The sequence below is a fragment of the Rhagoletis zephyria genome, unplaced genomic scaffold, assembly GCF_001687245.7.
Source record: "Rhagoletis zephyria isolate East Lansing unplaced genomic scaffold, Rhagoletis_zephyria_1.1 Rzeph_scaffold_01317, whole genome shotgun sequence".
NCBI classification, from domain to species: domain Eukaryota; kingdom Metazoa; phylum Arthropoda; class Insecta; order Diptera; family Tephritidae; genus Rhagoletis; species Rhagoletis zephyria.
Window position 1 is genome coordinate 31455 of NW_016158401.1, and position 14345 is coordinate 45799.

At 36.7% G+C, this 14345-nt stretch overlaps 1 protein-coding gene across 2 annotated transcripts in view; it reads right to left on the reverse strand.

Moving 5' to 3' along the window:
- gek (serine/threonine-protein kinase gek) overlaps positions 1-11113 on the reverse strand; it is a 31705-nt gene extending 20592 nt beyond the window's left edge. Inside the window, exons 1-4 of one of the 2 annotated variants that reach the window (XM_017617010.1) lie at positions 10937-11113; positions 5993-6238; positions 5663-5934; positions 3405-4616 (exon numbers count right to left, since the gene is read on the reverse strand). In XM_017617010.1, the coding sequence (XP_017472499.1) occupies positions 3405-4616; positions 5663-5934; positions 5993-6238; positions 10937-10970 (1764 nt within the window). In that variant the 5' untranslated portion in view covers positions 10971-11113. The remainder of the gene's footprint in view (positions 1-3404; positions 4617-5662; positions 5935-5992; positions 6239-10936) is intronic. The other variant, XM_017617011.1, reaches the window with a different exon arrangement.
- Positions 11114-14345: the final 3232 nt, after the last annotated feature.

Genomic DNA, 14345 nt, shown 5'->3' on the forward strand with positions numbered 1-14345 from the left:
GCCTAGGGTGCCGCTAGTGGCTAGAGTATACTAGTGGTGCGGGCAAATTCTTTAAACTTTTCATACACAACGCAAGCGGTTTGTTCAAACTTCAACATGGCAGATAGAAAATAAGAAAATTTTGATCTTTATTAAAATTACCTTCAGCGGCTCGTCAAACCCCATACACAACACAATTGGCTTGCAGCAAAGGCATTTTTCACTTGGTTTGTCAAGCCGCTTGTGTGGTTTATTTCGCTCTTAAGCGTAGTTCCCCAGTACGTTTTGTCAACGAAATATTCAATCAGAAAATTTTGAGAAATATAGCCGAAAACGTACCTTTTCACGAAAGCGAACTTATAAAAAGTTTGAAAACTTATGAATTTTTTAGTTTGCAACTTGACGAAAGTACCGACGTAGTGGGACTTGATGTTCTTCTCGTGTTATCGAAGAAGAACTTTTGCTGAGCGAAGTGCTTACAACACTAGCGACGAAATTTTTAAAGCTATCGACAAATTTGTACAGAAAAATTGTTTGAAACGGAGCAAGTGTGCGGATATTTGCCGCCACTAGATTAAAAACCCGTATTGGNGATGTTCTTCTCGTGTTATCGAAGAAGAACTTTTGCTGAGCGAAGTGCTTACAACACTAGCGACGAAATTTTTAAAGCTATCGACAAATTTGTACAGAAAAATGGTTTGAAATGGAGCAAGTGTGCGGATATTTGCCGCCACTAGATTAAAAACCCGTATTGGATGACGCTGCGAATATAACAGAGGCCTGCGAAATTAAAATACATCTTTGGTTTTTCTAGCACGTCGAGATTTTTTTATTGGTGACATGTATATTTTAGAATTTCTAGCAATTTACATGAAAACCCCATAAATAAACAAAGTAAATCAGAAAAACGTACATATGTAACTTCGAAGTTAACGCTAAGAAAATGGATAACAGCCGGTTTCACCAGTAATTTAAATGGAAAATGATTTTTTATTTTCTGTCAATTTCCATATAATGAATAAAAATTTAAAATCATTTTTCACTTCAATTGCTTTCGTGAAATTGGCTGTAAACGTTATTTTCTTAGCGTTAACGTGCATTCCCACCGTTAACTTGGAAGGTCTGACTCTGAGGATGTCTACAGCTTGATAACAAACCCGTTTTCATGTGACCCGAAAGTTAACTTTACAAACTTAGCTTTTGAAAACCTTCTGGACATCAGTGAAGACAGCTCTTGGCATATTAAATACTACGGAGGGAGCCAAGAGGGTTCTGGATGCAAGTGTATGCAGAAAACACTGCTGTTTGCAAGATTGCATTAAAAATACTAGTGAATTTTACTTTTACATTTCTATGTGAGACTGCATTTTCAACAAATGCTTACATAAACAAGTAATTTTTAAGCAAAAAACAAAACCGACTTCAATTCCCATATAAAAATTTAAGATTATCGTTAATCTCTTCATGATCCAATGATCGGATTTGAACCAAATTAGAATGCGGCCACCTGTGAGGTGACACCTTTCTTTACAAAAAAAAAGTATAGTAATCGGTTAACGTGGTACAAAGTTATGCGGTAGCATACATAAAAAAAAAAATATAATAAAAAAATATTCCGACGAATTGATAATCTTCTCCTTTTTGTGAAGTCGGTTAAAAACAAATACACCAGCAAGCTTTCAGCGTCAGGACCATAGCAACGCGAGAAGGATCTTTTTAATAAACGTTTTATTAAAAATTATTGAACTTGGCTTGGCTTATTACAAATGTATAATTATAATAATATAAACGGACATAAACATATTTACATATGTTCCATACATACATTTGTAATAAGCCAAACCAAGTTCAATAATTTTTAATAAATAAACATTTATAACGTTTATTAAAAAACTCAAGTGTTTTTTATTTAAAACGAGCGCGACGATTCAGTCCTCACATTAAAGCTAAAGGAACATAAAGTTTGCATTCTGTTTTCTTGTTTTCGTAGACATTTGAAGAGTAGGGGTGCCGCGAAATTTTTTTAGCACAAGGGTGCCGCGGTGAAAAAAAGTTTGGGAGCTCCTGGTCTACAGTTCATATGTGTAATTCCATGATGTCGGACGTGACATTCGTACGACTCTAGAGTTAAATAAATCGTGAACGAAGCCACTTATAAACAAAATTTACCGTTGTGTAGCAGTCTTTTGGTTGACAAAAAATTAAGTGAGCTTGGAACACTGGTGTCGAGAAAATCGAAGAAAAGGAGGTCATAACGGACGTGATAAAAACACAAGTACATGTAGAAATAGCAAAACTCTGCGAGACCTGTGAGGGTTTCCTTTCTTAAACATTCTTTAAATAAAGTCAAATTACGGACCATTACAACCAATACATTTGGTTTAATTTTGAATTAAAATGTGGTAACGGACGTGACATAGGACGTGACCGATTTTACCCTTTACAATATGTTTACTAGTAATACATACAGTATTGGACATATCTATAGCACCCCCCTTTCAATGCGATATTGTTTGCCACTTATGTTTAGTTATTTGTTTTTAAGAATTTTCAATTAAAATACAGTTCATTCTCTAACAAAACCCATATAAACCCATGTTTTAAACTTTTTAAAAGACCGCAAAAAAGCGCAACAAACTTTCCTTTAAATTTCAAACTTTTTTCTCAGAAGCTCTAGAATTTTTTTGAGTACACAGTTTTATAGCGCATTCAATTTTAGTCTAATAATGTGCAAGTTTCAAGTCGCTAAAGATTACCGTTGATTTTTTAGAATTTTTTTTTGTCTCATTTGCTTCCATATAACGACTAAACACAATTTATTTTTATATGGCAGAAACCCGCAACATCCTCAACGAAAAAAATTCTAAAAAATCAACGGTAATTTTTAGCCACTTGAAACTTGCACATTATTAGACTAAAATTGAATGGGCTATAAAACTGTGTATTCAAAAAAATTCTACCGCTTCTGAGAAAAAAGTTTGAAATTTGGGTGAAAATTTGTTGCACTTTTTTGCGGTATTTTAAAAAGTTTTAGACTTGAGTTTATGTGAGTTTTGTGAGAGAATGAACTGTATTTTAATTGAAAATTCTTAAAAATAAATAAATAAACATGAGTGGCAAACAATATGACTTTGAAATGGGGGTGCTATTGTATTGGCCAATACTGTATGTATGTATATGATTTAATATTTTATTTTATTTGTACAGTTCTTTCCTCCACCGTTTTGCATTTCCATAACCATTTTTACCATCTGATTACGAAATCTAAAGTTATAAAGCCGTTTGAACTCATTTACTACCATATTCGGTTTGCATTTTAATGGAAACACCCATATGTATGTACATGGAATATTCAATGCATTACGTATTCGACTTGATTTACATACTAATATTTAGAATTTATTGTGAAGTTAAAGCGAACATACCTGTCGTGATAGTTTTTGTTTTTGAGAACGTAATTCGGATAATTTGTCGGTAACCTCTGCGTATTCCATCATCGCCAATTTGCGTTGGCAAATTGCATCTTTCAATTCAGTTTCTTGAGCCTTTATTCGATCTAGCGCTTCGCTGTACTCTTTTGTTGCATGACCCTTTTCCCGCTTCACATCGTTCAACTCTTGTTCCAACTCCTTCATTCGTAATAAATATGAGGCGTTACATTCATCGGAAGTTGCTTTCTCGATAATTTCGAGGTTTTTTAATTTATGCTCAAGTTCATAGTTTTTCTTTTTCAGCGTATTTATTTCTTCAATTAGATTACATTTTTCATCCGTGATTTCAAGGTTCATAGTTCTATCTACATCGTTATTAAAATTGCTACAAGCATTTTCTACTTTTCCTAAATCCGATAAAGAACTACATTGCGTGAAAGTGAATCCAATGAATGGTAAGTGCAGGCCAGAAAAGGCAAGATTTGCTGCCGGTGGCATAGTGTCCGATAAATGTATGTCTGTGTCATCTACATCGAAATTGGATGTATCCGTTGGACTTGATACTTCGGGTATATAGGGAGCCTGGCTGTATCTAAGGCTATCCCAATCTAGGCCAGCAAACCATGGATGACTTTTGAAATCATCAGTTCCATTTTGCCCCAATCGATTTTCAGGTGCACAAATGAGTTTTCGCATCAAATCTTTTGCTGCTTCCGACACAATATAGTCCAAACTCTCTTGTGGCGGAAAATCGAAGCAATTTTGATGATTCATTATCTTTCCGTAGGTTTCCACAAGACTTTCCGCATAAAACGGTGTCTCACCGTACAACATTTCATACATACATACACCAAGAGACCACCAGTCACATTCAGCTCCGTATCTACCCTGGCCATCTTCCATTGCTCGGAGTATTTCAGGTGAAATGTAATCGGGAGTACCAACGGCGACGTTAGATTGCACCATACCGTCTGGCCCAATACGCAAACAAGAACCGAAATCAGCTAAGCGAATATGTCCTTTCATGTCGAGTACCAAATTGTCCGGCTTTATGTCTCGATGTACATATTGCAGTTTATGTATGCTGTCTATCGCCAAAATCGTTTCGGCAATATAAAATTTGGCCATATCCTCCGGCAAACGGTCCTCAAATTTACTTAAAAGAGTCAGCAAGTCGCCTCCACAGTAATAATCCATAACAAGATACTATTAAAAAACATGTTAAAAAAAATATACATGTGTAGATAGATGTATAGATATCGCACACGATCTTTCCTTAATTAAATTTTTGATATTATAACATTTCTCAGATCTTGTATTAACTATATTGCAAAAACTTAAAGGGTATTTTGTGGTTAATTGGTATAACAATCGCTTGGGTGTTCACACTTGCCTGGCTATCAGGTTATCTGGTTAAAGAATATTATTGTGTAGTGTATTTTATTGTTGTAAACTGAATAAAAAATATAACCACATAACATGATAACCAGGCAAGCGTGAACTACCTCACTGCAAGGAATTAAAAACAAAATAAATTACAGAAACATTTTTTTTAACCAGATAACCTGTTAACCAGGCAAGCGTGCACAACCACATTATCTCTGAGAACAAACCTACGGAATATTTTTTCAAAAAAGGTCAAATAGGGACTTCAAACGTAATACATTTTTACACGTCTATTCTGCACGTTACCGAAGATTTTGTTACCGGAAAACTTTATTACTAAAAAATGTTACCAGTTCTTGTCACCGCGATTTTAGGTACGTTGGTAATGCAGTTAAAATATTCAGCAATTCAGTTATGAAGAATTGTGGAAATTACCAGCGCAGAATAGACCTGTAGTGAACGTATAGTCTAGGTTCAGACGGAGAAACTTTTGTCGCGGCAACTCGCTACTTGTGGGAGAGAGGGAGACGAGGAAGGGGGAAGGGCACCGAGTTGCTCGTGCTCGGGCAACACGCTTTGTGCTATCGTTCGTCTGAGTAATTCTAGCCGGCCGTTCACAGCTGATAACAACAATTGCGTACAAAAGAATTTCTCTGTGTGAACGCGAAGGGCAACATCAAAAGGGAAATTGCCGAAAATGGGCAACAAAACTTTCTTTGTGTGAACCTAGTCATAACGGCATTGCTCCGTGAATTGGCTGAATTACTGAAAACGTATACAGCGTTGCAAATGTATGTTGATAAAAGTGTTAACGACTTTACGTACCTATGTAATTCAACAAACAGGTGTTCTATTATCGAACTTACCAAATTGCTATCATCCTGAAACGCATAATGCAAATTTGTTATCCATTGCCTATCACCATAAACCAAAACATCGCGTTCTTCTCGAAAGCACGCAGTCTCCGCACGCTTAAGCATTTCCCATTTGTTTAGGGTTTTCATGGCGAATATCTGCTGAGTTGCTAGCATGCGAACAACACACACTTCACCAAATGCTCCTCGGCCAATAATTTTGATCGTTTCAAAGTCATCTCTAGATAGTCGAAGCTGCTTAATCAATGTTGCAACTGGTTTCACTGCAATGAGATAAATCAAAAACTGTTTTTTTTTTATGATAAAAATTTATTCACTTACCCAGTTTTATAAAATCGGCTAACGTTTTTTCTCGCCTCAATGATGAATTACAGCACTCATCATACAATACTAGCAGAGCGTCCAGTAATGTCTCAATCGAAACAGCTTTTCCGTCGAGATTCGAAAGGAGTTCTGTCTTTTCTTGCAAATAACTTTTTAGCGTTAGCATTCCATTTGTTATCCCTTTTTGAAATATCAACGACTCCAATAATTTCAATCTCTTGGTAAATCTATTCCCGCTATATTCTTAAAGAAGCCAAATAAAAATAAAAAAGTTTAGGTTTACATGCAATTTTATATGTACATTAGACTGCATCACTCCCTATACAAAATAAAATCGGTACTGTTTTTCCATAGGAATTATAAAATCTATTTTATTTTAAGACGTCCACCAAAATATTTCGGTAAAATATTAAGATTTAAATAAGCGAGCTGGACCGATTTGAAATACCTCCAAAAAATGGAGTTTTTTATTAAAGATGTTTTTTGAAAAAATCCCCTCGAATGACAAAACGGTTTAAGCTTAAAAAATTTATAGAAAAATATTTAAAAAATATATAAAAAAAATTAAACGGAATCATGATAATGAGATTTTTGATGCTATTTTTTAACTTTTTTCAAAGATTGGTGTAAGAAAAGCTTGCATAACTGAACCTAAACTCTTCCGATTTAGACTTGTGGGGTATCATTGGAAAGGGATTTTCTCACCCTTTTTATTTCTTTGCTAATAAGCTCATTCAAAGGATAAAAGAGTAAGGTAGGATGAACGAACATCATTCAAAGATTAATTAAGATGTGTTGGTATTTGAAAAAAATTGGGACGCGAATGACTTTTTTTGCACATAAATAAAAATAGTGGGAAAATAGCTTTCTATCGAGATCCCATAAGTCTAAATCAGAATAGTTTTTGCCGAGTTATTTAAGTTTTTCGAATATCAATCTTTGAAAAAAGTAAAAAAAAAACAGTATTATAAATGTCATTAAGATTCCTTTGAAAAGATTTTTATGCAGATTTTTTAAGCCTAATCTGCTTTTTCATCCAAGGGGACTTTTTTCAAAAGTTCTTTAAAAAACTACTTTTATTCATAAAAAAACTCCATTTTTGGAGGTATTTTCAAATCGGTCCAGCTCGCTTAAATCTTAATATTTTTCCGAAATATTTTTGTGGACCTCTTAGAAAGTTAAGTTTTGTAATCCCGGCGGAAAACCGCAACTTTTTTTTGGCGATGCAATCTAATGTAATTATAGGGCTGGGACTATCCGCATATTCGAATATCCGGATATCCATGCGGATTATCAATTTACACGGATAAAATCCGGAAGTATGGATATGAGGATAATATTCGTTTGTGCAATTATTCGGATATCCGGATTTTTTGTTTGTTTTTACGAAACGATATGTGCATAAATTTGTTTGTAGAACTTTTTAATTCATTTGTAGGAGCTTTTGAAATACACAAATAGAATTTTGGAAGTTTAAAAATGTATACAAACAGTTTTGTGCGTAGAAATGGAAAACTTGGTACTTCACATGTATGAGCGCTTGGTATTGGGAAATGAAAATATGGTTTTGATCTAATAAAACTGGTAAATAAAAAAGAGTGAACGCAGGAAAATGTCACATTTGACCTAACGAAAAATCCGGACAGTCGGATATCCGAATATTATCCTAACTTCCGGACTATCCGGATTTTTCGTTCAAGTCTCCGCATATTCGAATATTCGGTTTATCCGGATAGTTGAATAATCCGGATGAAATTCCCAGCCCTATGTACATACGTATGTATGTATGTACATACACTGGCGATCAAAACCGAGTGCATGTACGATATTTTATTTCTTACAGTAACATAACTTTTTTAATAATAGGCGGATTGCTTTGAAATTATCAGCAATTGGTCCTTATTATTTAAGGAATAAAACCTAGTATACAGAAAAACTAAACTTAAAAAGGAAACAAGCGGTTCACACTCTGTTGTTTTTAATAGCGATTTTCATACGTCTGGGAATGCTGTCTACTGAGTTTTCTATGATTTCGCTTGGAATATTTCCCCATTATGTTGTTGTTGTTGTAGCAGCATACAAATTCCCCAAAGACTTTTTGGGGAGTGTTGCTGGAGTGACAGTCCTTGGCCAGATTTCCCCATTATAATTTTACTCGCCTCCAAAGCTCTTCCATGTTACTCGGAGCTCGCTTGTGCTATGCTAATAACATGCTTGATCACAGCGCTCAATTTTTCGATGGCGTTGAGGTCTCAAATTTGTGCTGGCCACTGCATTACGTGAAAATTTTGCTGAAGCAGCCGACGGTGTCGAATATTTCAGAATTTCAGATATGCCAAAATGCCGCTCTACGAACCGCGACAGGGTGTCTCCTTATGTCCTCCGAACAACACTTACACGACGAGACTACAATGCTCCGGGTAAGGGATCACAATATGTCAAAACAGTTCCTGCTAGGCTGTCACAGAACAACTCACCCTAACTACAGCCTGACACAGAGAACTGCACCACCAAGACACATAAGGAGACACCTCAGTCACCTAGAAGCAGACATCGACCAACAACTTCACTTGCCACTGAGCCGCGAGGCATACCTTGAGGGAATCATAACCTTCATTGCGAAGCAGTCATCTCCGCAACACGAGGACGCCACGAAAACATAGACCTGGGTGGCCGGCCGCCTTCTATCGATTTGAGCGAATTCCAACTACCGCGCGAAACAAGAACAACACTGGCGCAACTCAGATCTAGCTGGTGCAGTCGCTTAAACTCTTACAGAACCAGATTAGACCCAGAGATCGCTGACACCTGCCCAGCATTCGGAACTGGTCCACACAACACCGCACACTTGTTCGCATGCCCTACATATCCCACCCATCTGACACCCGAAGCGNCTGCCCAGCATTCGGAACTGGTCCACACAACACCGCACACTACATATCCCACCCATCTGACACCCGAAGCGCTTGAGACTGCTCGCTTCCTGGGCCTAAGGTTGGAGGAGTCAGATGGGGAAGACGAAGATGAATAAACAACCAACCAATTCGGGGACTACGTGCTGCTAACACAACAACAACAATATTTTCAGAATCCTTAGGATCTCCGACCTGCTGGCAAACAACTTATTTCTCAGGGTATGCGCTTTTGTCTACAAACTCCGGGAAATATGTTTTGGAGAATATGAAGATAGACTTTCTTGTTCATTATTCCTTTAATATTAACAAACGGCGCCAAATGCAGGCAATTAAAACACCCCAAGCCGTTAAGCTGCCACTGAAATTTTGAAAAAATTACGAGAATTTGAGCTTTTGGACTGGTTTGAATTATTTCTAGAGCGATAGAAAAGAATATTTTTGGTAAAAACCTCATCAACGTATTCAAAAACACCATGTCAAGAAAAATGTCTAACATGGTGGTAGCCGCTTAATAGTTTGGGAGTGTTTTACTTTGTGGCATTTGGTACCATTAGTGAATATTAAGGGAATAATGAACAAGGAAATCTATCTCGATATTCTCCAAATAAATTTGCCAGACTTTGTAGACAAAAGCGCATACCATGAGCAAGAAGTTGTTTGCCATCAGGACCGAGATCCAAAAGATTCTGAAAATAGTAGGCACCGCCAAAATTTTGACGTAATGCAGTGGCCAGAAAAAATCCCAGACCTCGTGCGACGTCATCGTGGCAGTCACCCTAACCACGCTCTGCTTAGGACCGATCCGCCCCTAGACAAATGAGACGTCACCTACACGACTGGCGCTCAACAACTTAAAAAGCGATGGAGTCAGAACGAGGCTCGACCGCCGCCCAACAACAACAACGTAGAACTGCCGAGAAAGACCGGATGCACCGAACAGACGACAACGCTGACGGATGAACCGACCCAAGTGGGGCTTGGTTATCGCTACAACAATAACAACAACAACCAGATGCACCCTAGCACAACTAAGTTGGCATGCACCGGCGACCCTGACACCAAAAGTACAGCTGAGTATTGCTGCTACAACAGCAAAGACGATGAATTTTTCCCCACGACAGTCGGGTCTACGTAACCGGAACGACTCAGATTTATATCTGGCTAAGAACTGTCACTCCAGCAACACTCCCCAAAAAGTCTTTGGGGTATTTGTATGCTGCCTCAACAACAACATGATTTTTTTATTTTTGAACTGAAGTCCGATCTCTTGACTACATATACGTGTTAACTCGTACCCGAGGATATTTTATTGAGAGGTAACGTCTGTTCTCTTTCTAGTGGGTAGGCTTTCATATGCATGCCCCTGCCTTTCTGCCCACCAAGGCACTATATATTGAACATTCATATACGTCATGTTTATAAAGTTTACTTGGAAGCACATCGGAAGACAAATCAAAAATAGGAGAAAGGGTGTGACTATGCAACGTTCGTGGATGCTCGAGTTAACCGGACCAACCCAAATCCAACAAAGCACCACATTTCTAACAGAAAACATATATACATATGAACATATCTACGTACATATATATGTACGTGTGTTTATCAGACCCTATCTAGTACATGCACGGATATTTACATATGTACATAGTATGTGGGTACAAGCATATATGTAAAATGTTCATAGTTTAAGCAACGACCTAACTTTATACAACTAATGTATTTTTCATCGCTCACAATCCCTAAACAATGGCACACTTTTTAATATACATGCATTCATAAAAAAAAAAATTCACGTAGTGTGGTTGAACGTACATACCAGGTATATAATTTTACATAGACACTTCAGGGCAAAACAAAAGTGCATGCGGTCATTTTTCTTAACTCTCAAAGAACTTACTCAACTAAATAAATTAATACAAACATGTCCAAAATATAATTGAAGCATGGAGATTCTTTTTAACAGCGAGTAATTTTTGTGCCCCAAATAAATTGTACACAGAATATTCTTTTGCACAAGCATATTTACCGACGGTTTCGGAGTTTTCTGTTTTACAACTCATATTCCCGATTATTATATTTTTCGTTCACGTAGATGCAATCATTTTTCGTGTTAGCACAATTCACTCTGCTACGGCTCACCAATAAATTTACTTAAAACCACAACAATCTGTCGGTGTGGAAGTTTTATCAAATGACGCACATAATGCAACCTGAGTACACTGAGAAAATTATTTTTAATATATAGAGTTTCTAAAACAAGAAGTGTTATACAAGCTAAGCCAAGGCGAATTTATACAAGGTGGTGTTGATGGCGAATCTAGGTTTTTGACGAGGTACTTCCTAATGTCAAAATGATGCGTTTGTTGTAAACAAGGTGAATTCATATTACACAAACACATCATTTCCACAATAATGCTTGAAATACAATACCGGCGAACGGCAAACTTCGCCGATTTGGGCGATGCTGTCGTTCACCGTTCGCCCAGCTATTTCGCCTACTTAAACAGAATTAGAGCGGTAGCGAAAACAGCTGATCCCATTTGGTCGCCTTTATAATTTGGGTGACCATATTTAGAAAAAACTAAACCATATTTAGAAATGAGGAAATGATAACAAATATAAATGTAAAACAAAGAAAGATTATTATAAATAATTTGTTTCAAGCCAGATTTAACGAATCCACAACTATATTTTTCAAACAACAAAAAAAAAAAATCGTGTTTAGGTTGTTTTCTTTTAAAACTTTGAAAGCAAAAAACAAATACGGCCACCTTTGGCACGCACAGCTGTCATCGCCCAGCAGGGCGATAGAAATAAATCTATCGCCATGAAACGCCGCCAAGCGAACTTCGCATTTCGCTTTGGCTGTGTTCAATTTCATATGCTTGCGGGTGTTCTAATTTTGACAGCGCGAATTTCGCTGTGGTGAGTTCGCCGTTCGCCGGCATTGTATTTCAGCTATAAGAAGAGCCGCGGCGAAAATCGAAATTCGCCATCAACACCACCAAGGCGAATTTATACAAGGTGGTGTGTAAAATCAGCTGATTTCTTCGCCTTACACGTATTTTGTTTGTGCTTTTACTGATTTGACAGCACACGCATCAAAAGCAAAAACAAAATTCATGTAAACTTTGGAGCGAATTGAAATTTGACATAACACCCTCCATACAAAATACATGTGGTTGTCGTTGTTGTAATCTAAATTCGCCAGTAACACCACCAAGGTGTATTAAACAAGGTGGTGTTGGGGCGACAGCTGAGTTTTTCGCCGTGGAGGCCATTACGTCAAAATTATGTGTTTGTTGTAATTCATACCAATGACAGTATGGACATCAGCGTATAATTTGTTAGTGTAATTTTTTACTTATATACGGCCAACACCACCTTGTTAAATACGCCTTGAACACCACCTTGTATAAATTCGCCTTGAACACCACCTTATATAAATTCGCCTTGAGCTAAGTTAACTGTGAAATACACGAAGAAGAAGAACGTCATTTCAAGTTGCTCACTCATACTCAGTGTTGCCATTTCAGCCGTTTTCCGGCTAGATTTTTCTGGTTACGATAGCAAACAGCCGGAGAAAATTCGGTTTAGCCGGCAGCCGATTTGTTAGCCGTTTTGCAAAAAAAAAATTTGCCGGTTTTAGCTGATTTTGCTATTTGCTATTCGCTTATTTTATTAAAATTCAAATATACAAGTTTTTATTTTTACAAATTTAGTGATCCAAAATCTAATAGAAATGGCTAGTCTTATCCCTGAGAAAATTTTCATGTCGGGCTGTGTTATATCAAATTGAAAAACAATTTTTTCTAACCCGAAAAGTCTTCAGATAGTGAGCCGATTTCAATGTTTTTTTTTTGTTTTAAGCGAGTGACCCAATTACATATAAACTGGGACGCGCCATTTTAGCTGATTAGAAAGTTACAAATTTTGCTGAAATTTTGCAGAATTTTCATAATTTTTACACAAAGTCTAAAATCTGGATGTAGTATATGGTTTTTGTTAAGTAATGAGCTACATATTCGTAAAAAATAATAAACATTAAATAAACTAAAGAAAAATAGGCGAAACTTGTTTCAATTTTTGTTAAGAATGTCTTAAATTTAAGTGTGAAGTTTTACGCGCAACACTTAGAAAATAAAAGAGCACAAATTTCGATGTGGAGCAAAACTCTCTGGGGAGACAATACCTGTGAAGAATTGCATCATGGTACAAATATACTTTATTTTTGTTATCATTGTTATTTCCGAGATGGTGGCCTTCAGCCGCACTAGAAGAAATAACCTCACCAGTCCAACTCCGGTTACGCCATCCACAGTATTTTTGCGCAAAATACACCGCCATCATTTTAACTCGACCTCCTTCCTGTTCCATGGATAACGGCACATCTTTTAGAGGTTAAAAAATATTTTGCGTCAGCAATTTTTCGTCGAACTGCACGTGTTACGTACCCTATCCTCGGAAAAGCAAAGAACTTTATTTTCGAATCTTTTCTCAGGTGTACCGAATTCTGGCAGTTTGGAAACGCGCAACACTTTTAATATTTTCATCCAATTTCACTAACTTAATTTTTTTTTACTTTTACAAGAATCAAAATTTTGTCTACTAGTGAATCTGGTGGCATGATTTTAGTTAAATGTCATAAACTTGTTAAAAGTTCGGCAACAACAACGAATGTTAATATATTAAACTACCTTCTGTGTTTGTATCATGGCGTTTTCTTTTCTCGAAATAATGTTGCTCTGTTTTCCTCAGCCCTTTCACAACTTTACGTGTTCATTTCTCAATATATTGCCCTCCGCCTAAGCAAAAGTGCCATACTTTTTGCTAATATAGTCATTTTGCGGGACAAAAAGCAACCTACTGCAAATGTTACAATATTTATAAGAAGGCAAAATTGTTTAATAGAAAAGAAAATGCCATAAGTTTTTATATTTAAGTAATACAAACATGACTTCTGATGTAAAGCTTAGCTACGTGTAACGACAGTTTCCTTTGTTAAACAAAAATAAAGTGATGTACAGCTTAGCTAGGAATAATCTTTGTTAACCAAAAAAAATTTAATGGATTTACTAGTCTTTCTAATTGTAATTTATGTATTAAAAAAAAAGTTAATTCTAGTTGAAAAATTTTAGCCGTTCTTAGCCGTTTTTTTGTCCAATCTAGCCGGTCACCCCAAAAAGTTCTGGCAACACTGCTCATACTGCTCGACAAAATTCATTGAGCCTCCGCACACTGGACTGCTCAGTCCGCCCAAAACCGGTTTTGTGTGGATAAGAGGGGGAAGAGAGTTCGAGTTTACCTCGCTCATTTCAGTCCGGTGGACTGACACGCACACATAGACAACATGTTTTCTATTTCGTTTTGTTTGCATATGCCACATGCACTAACACAATCCTGCGTAGTTCATGTATACAAAACTGAAACCTGTT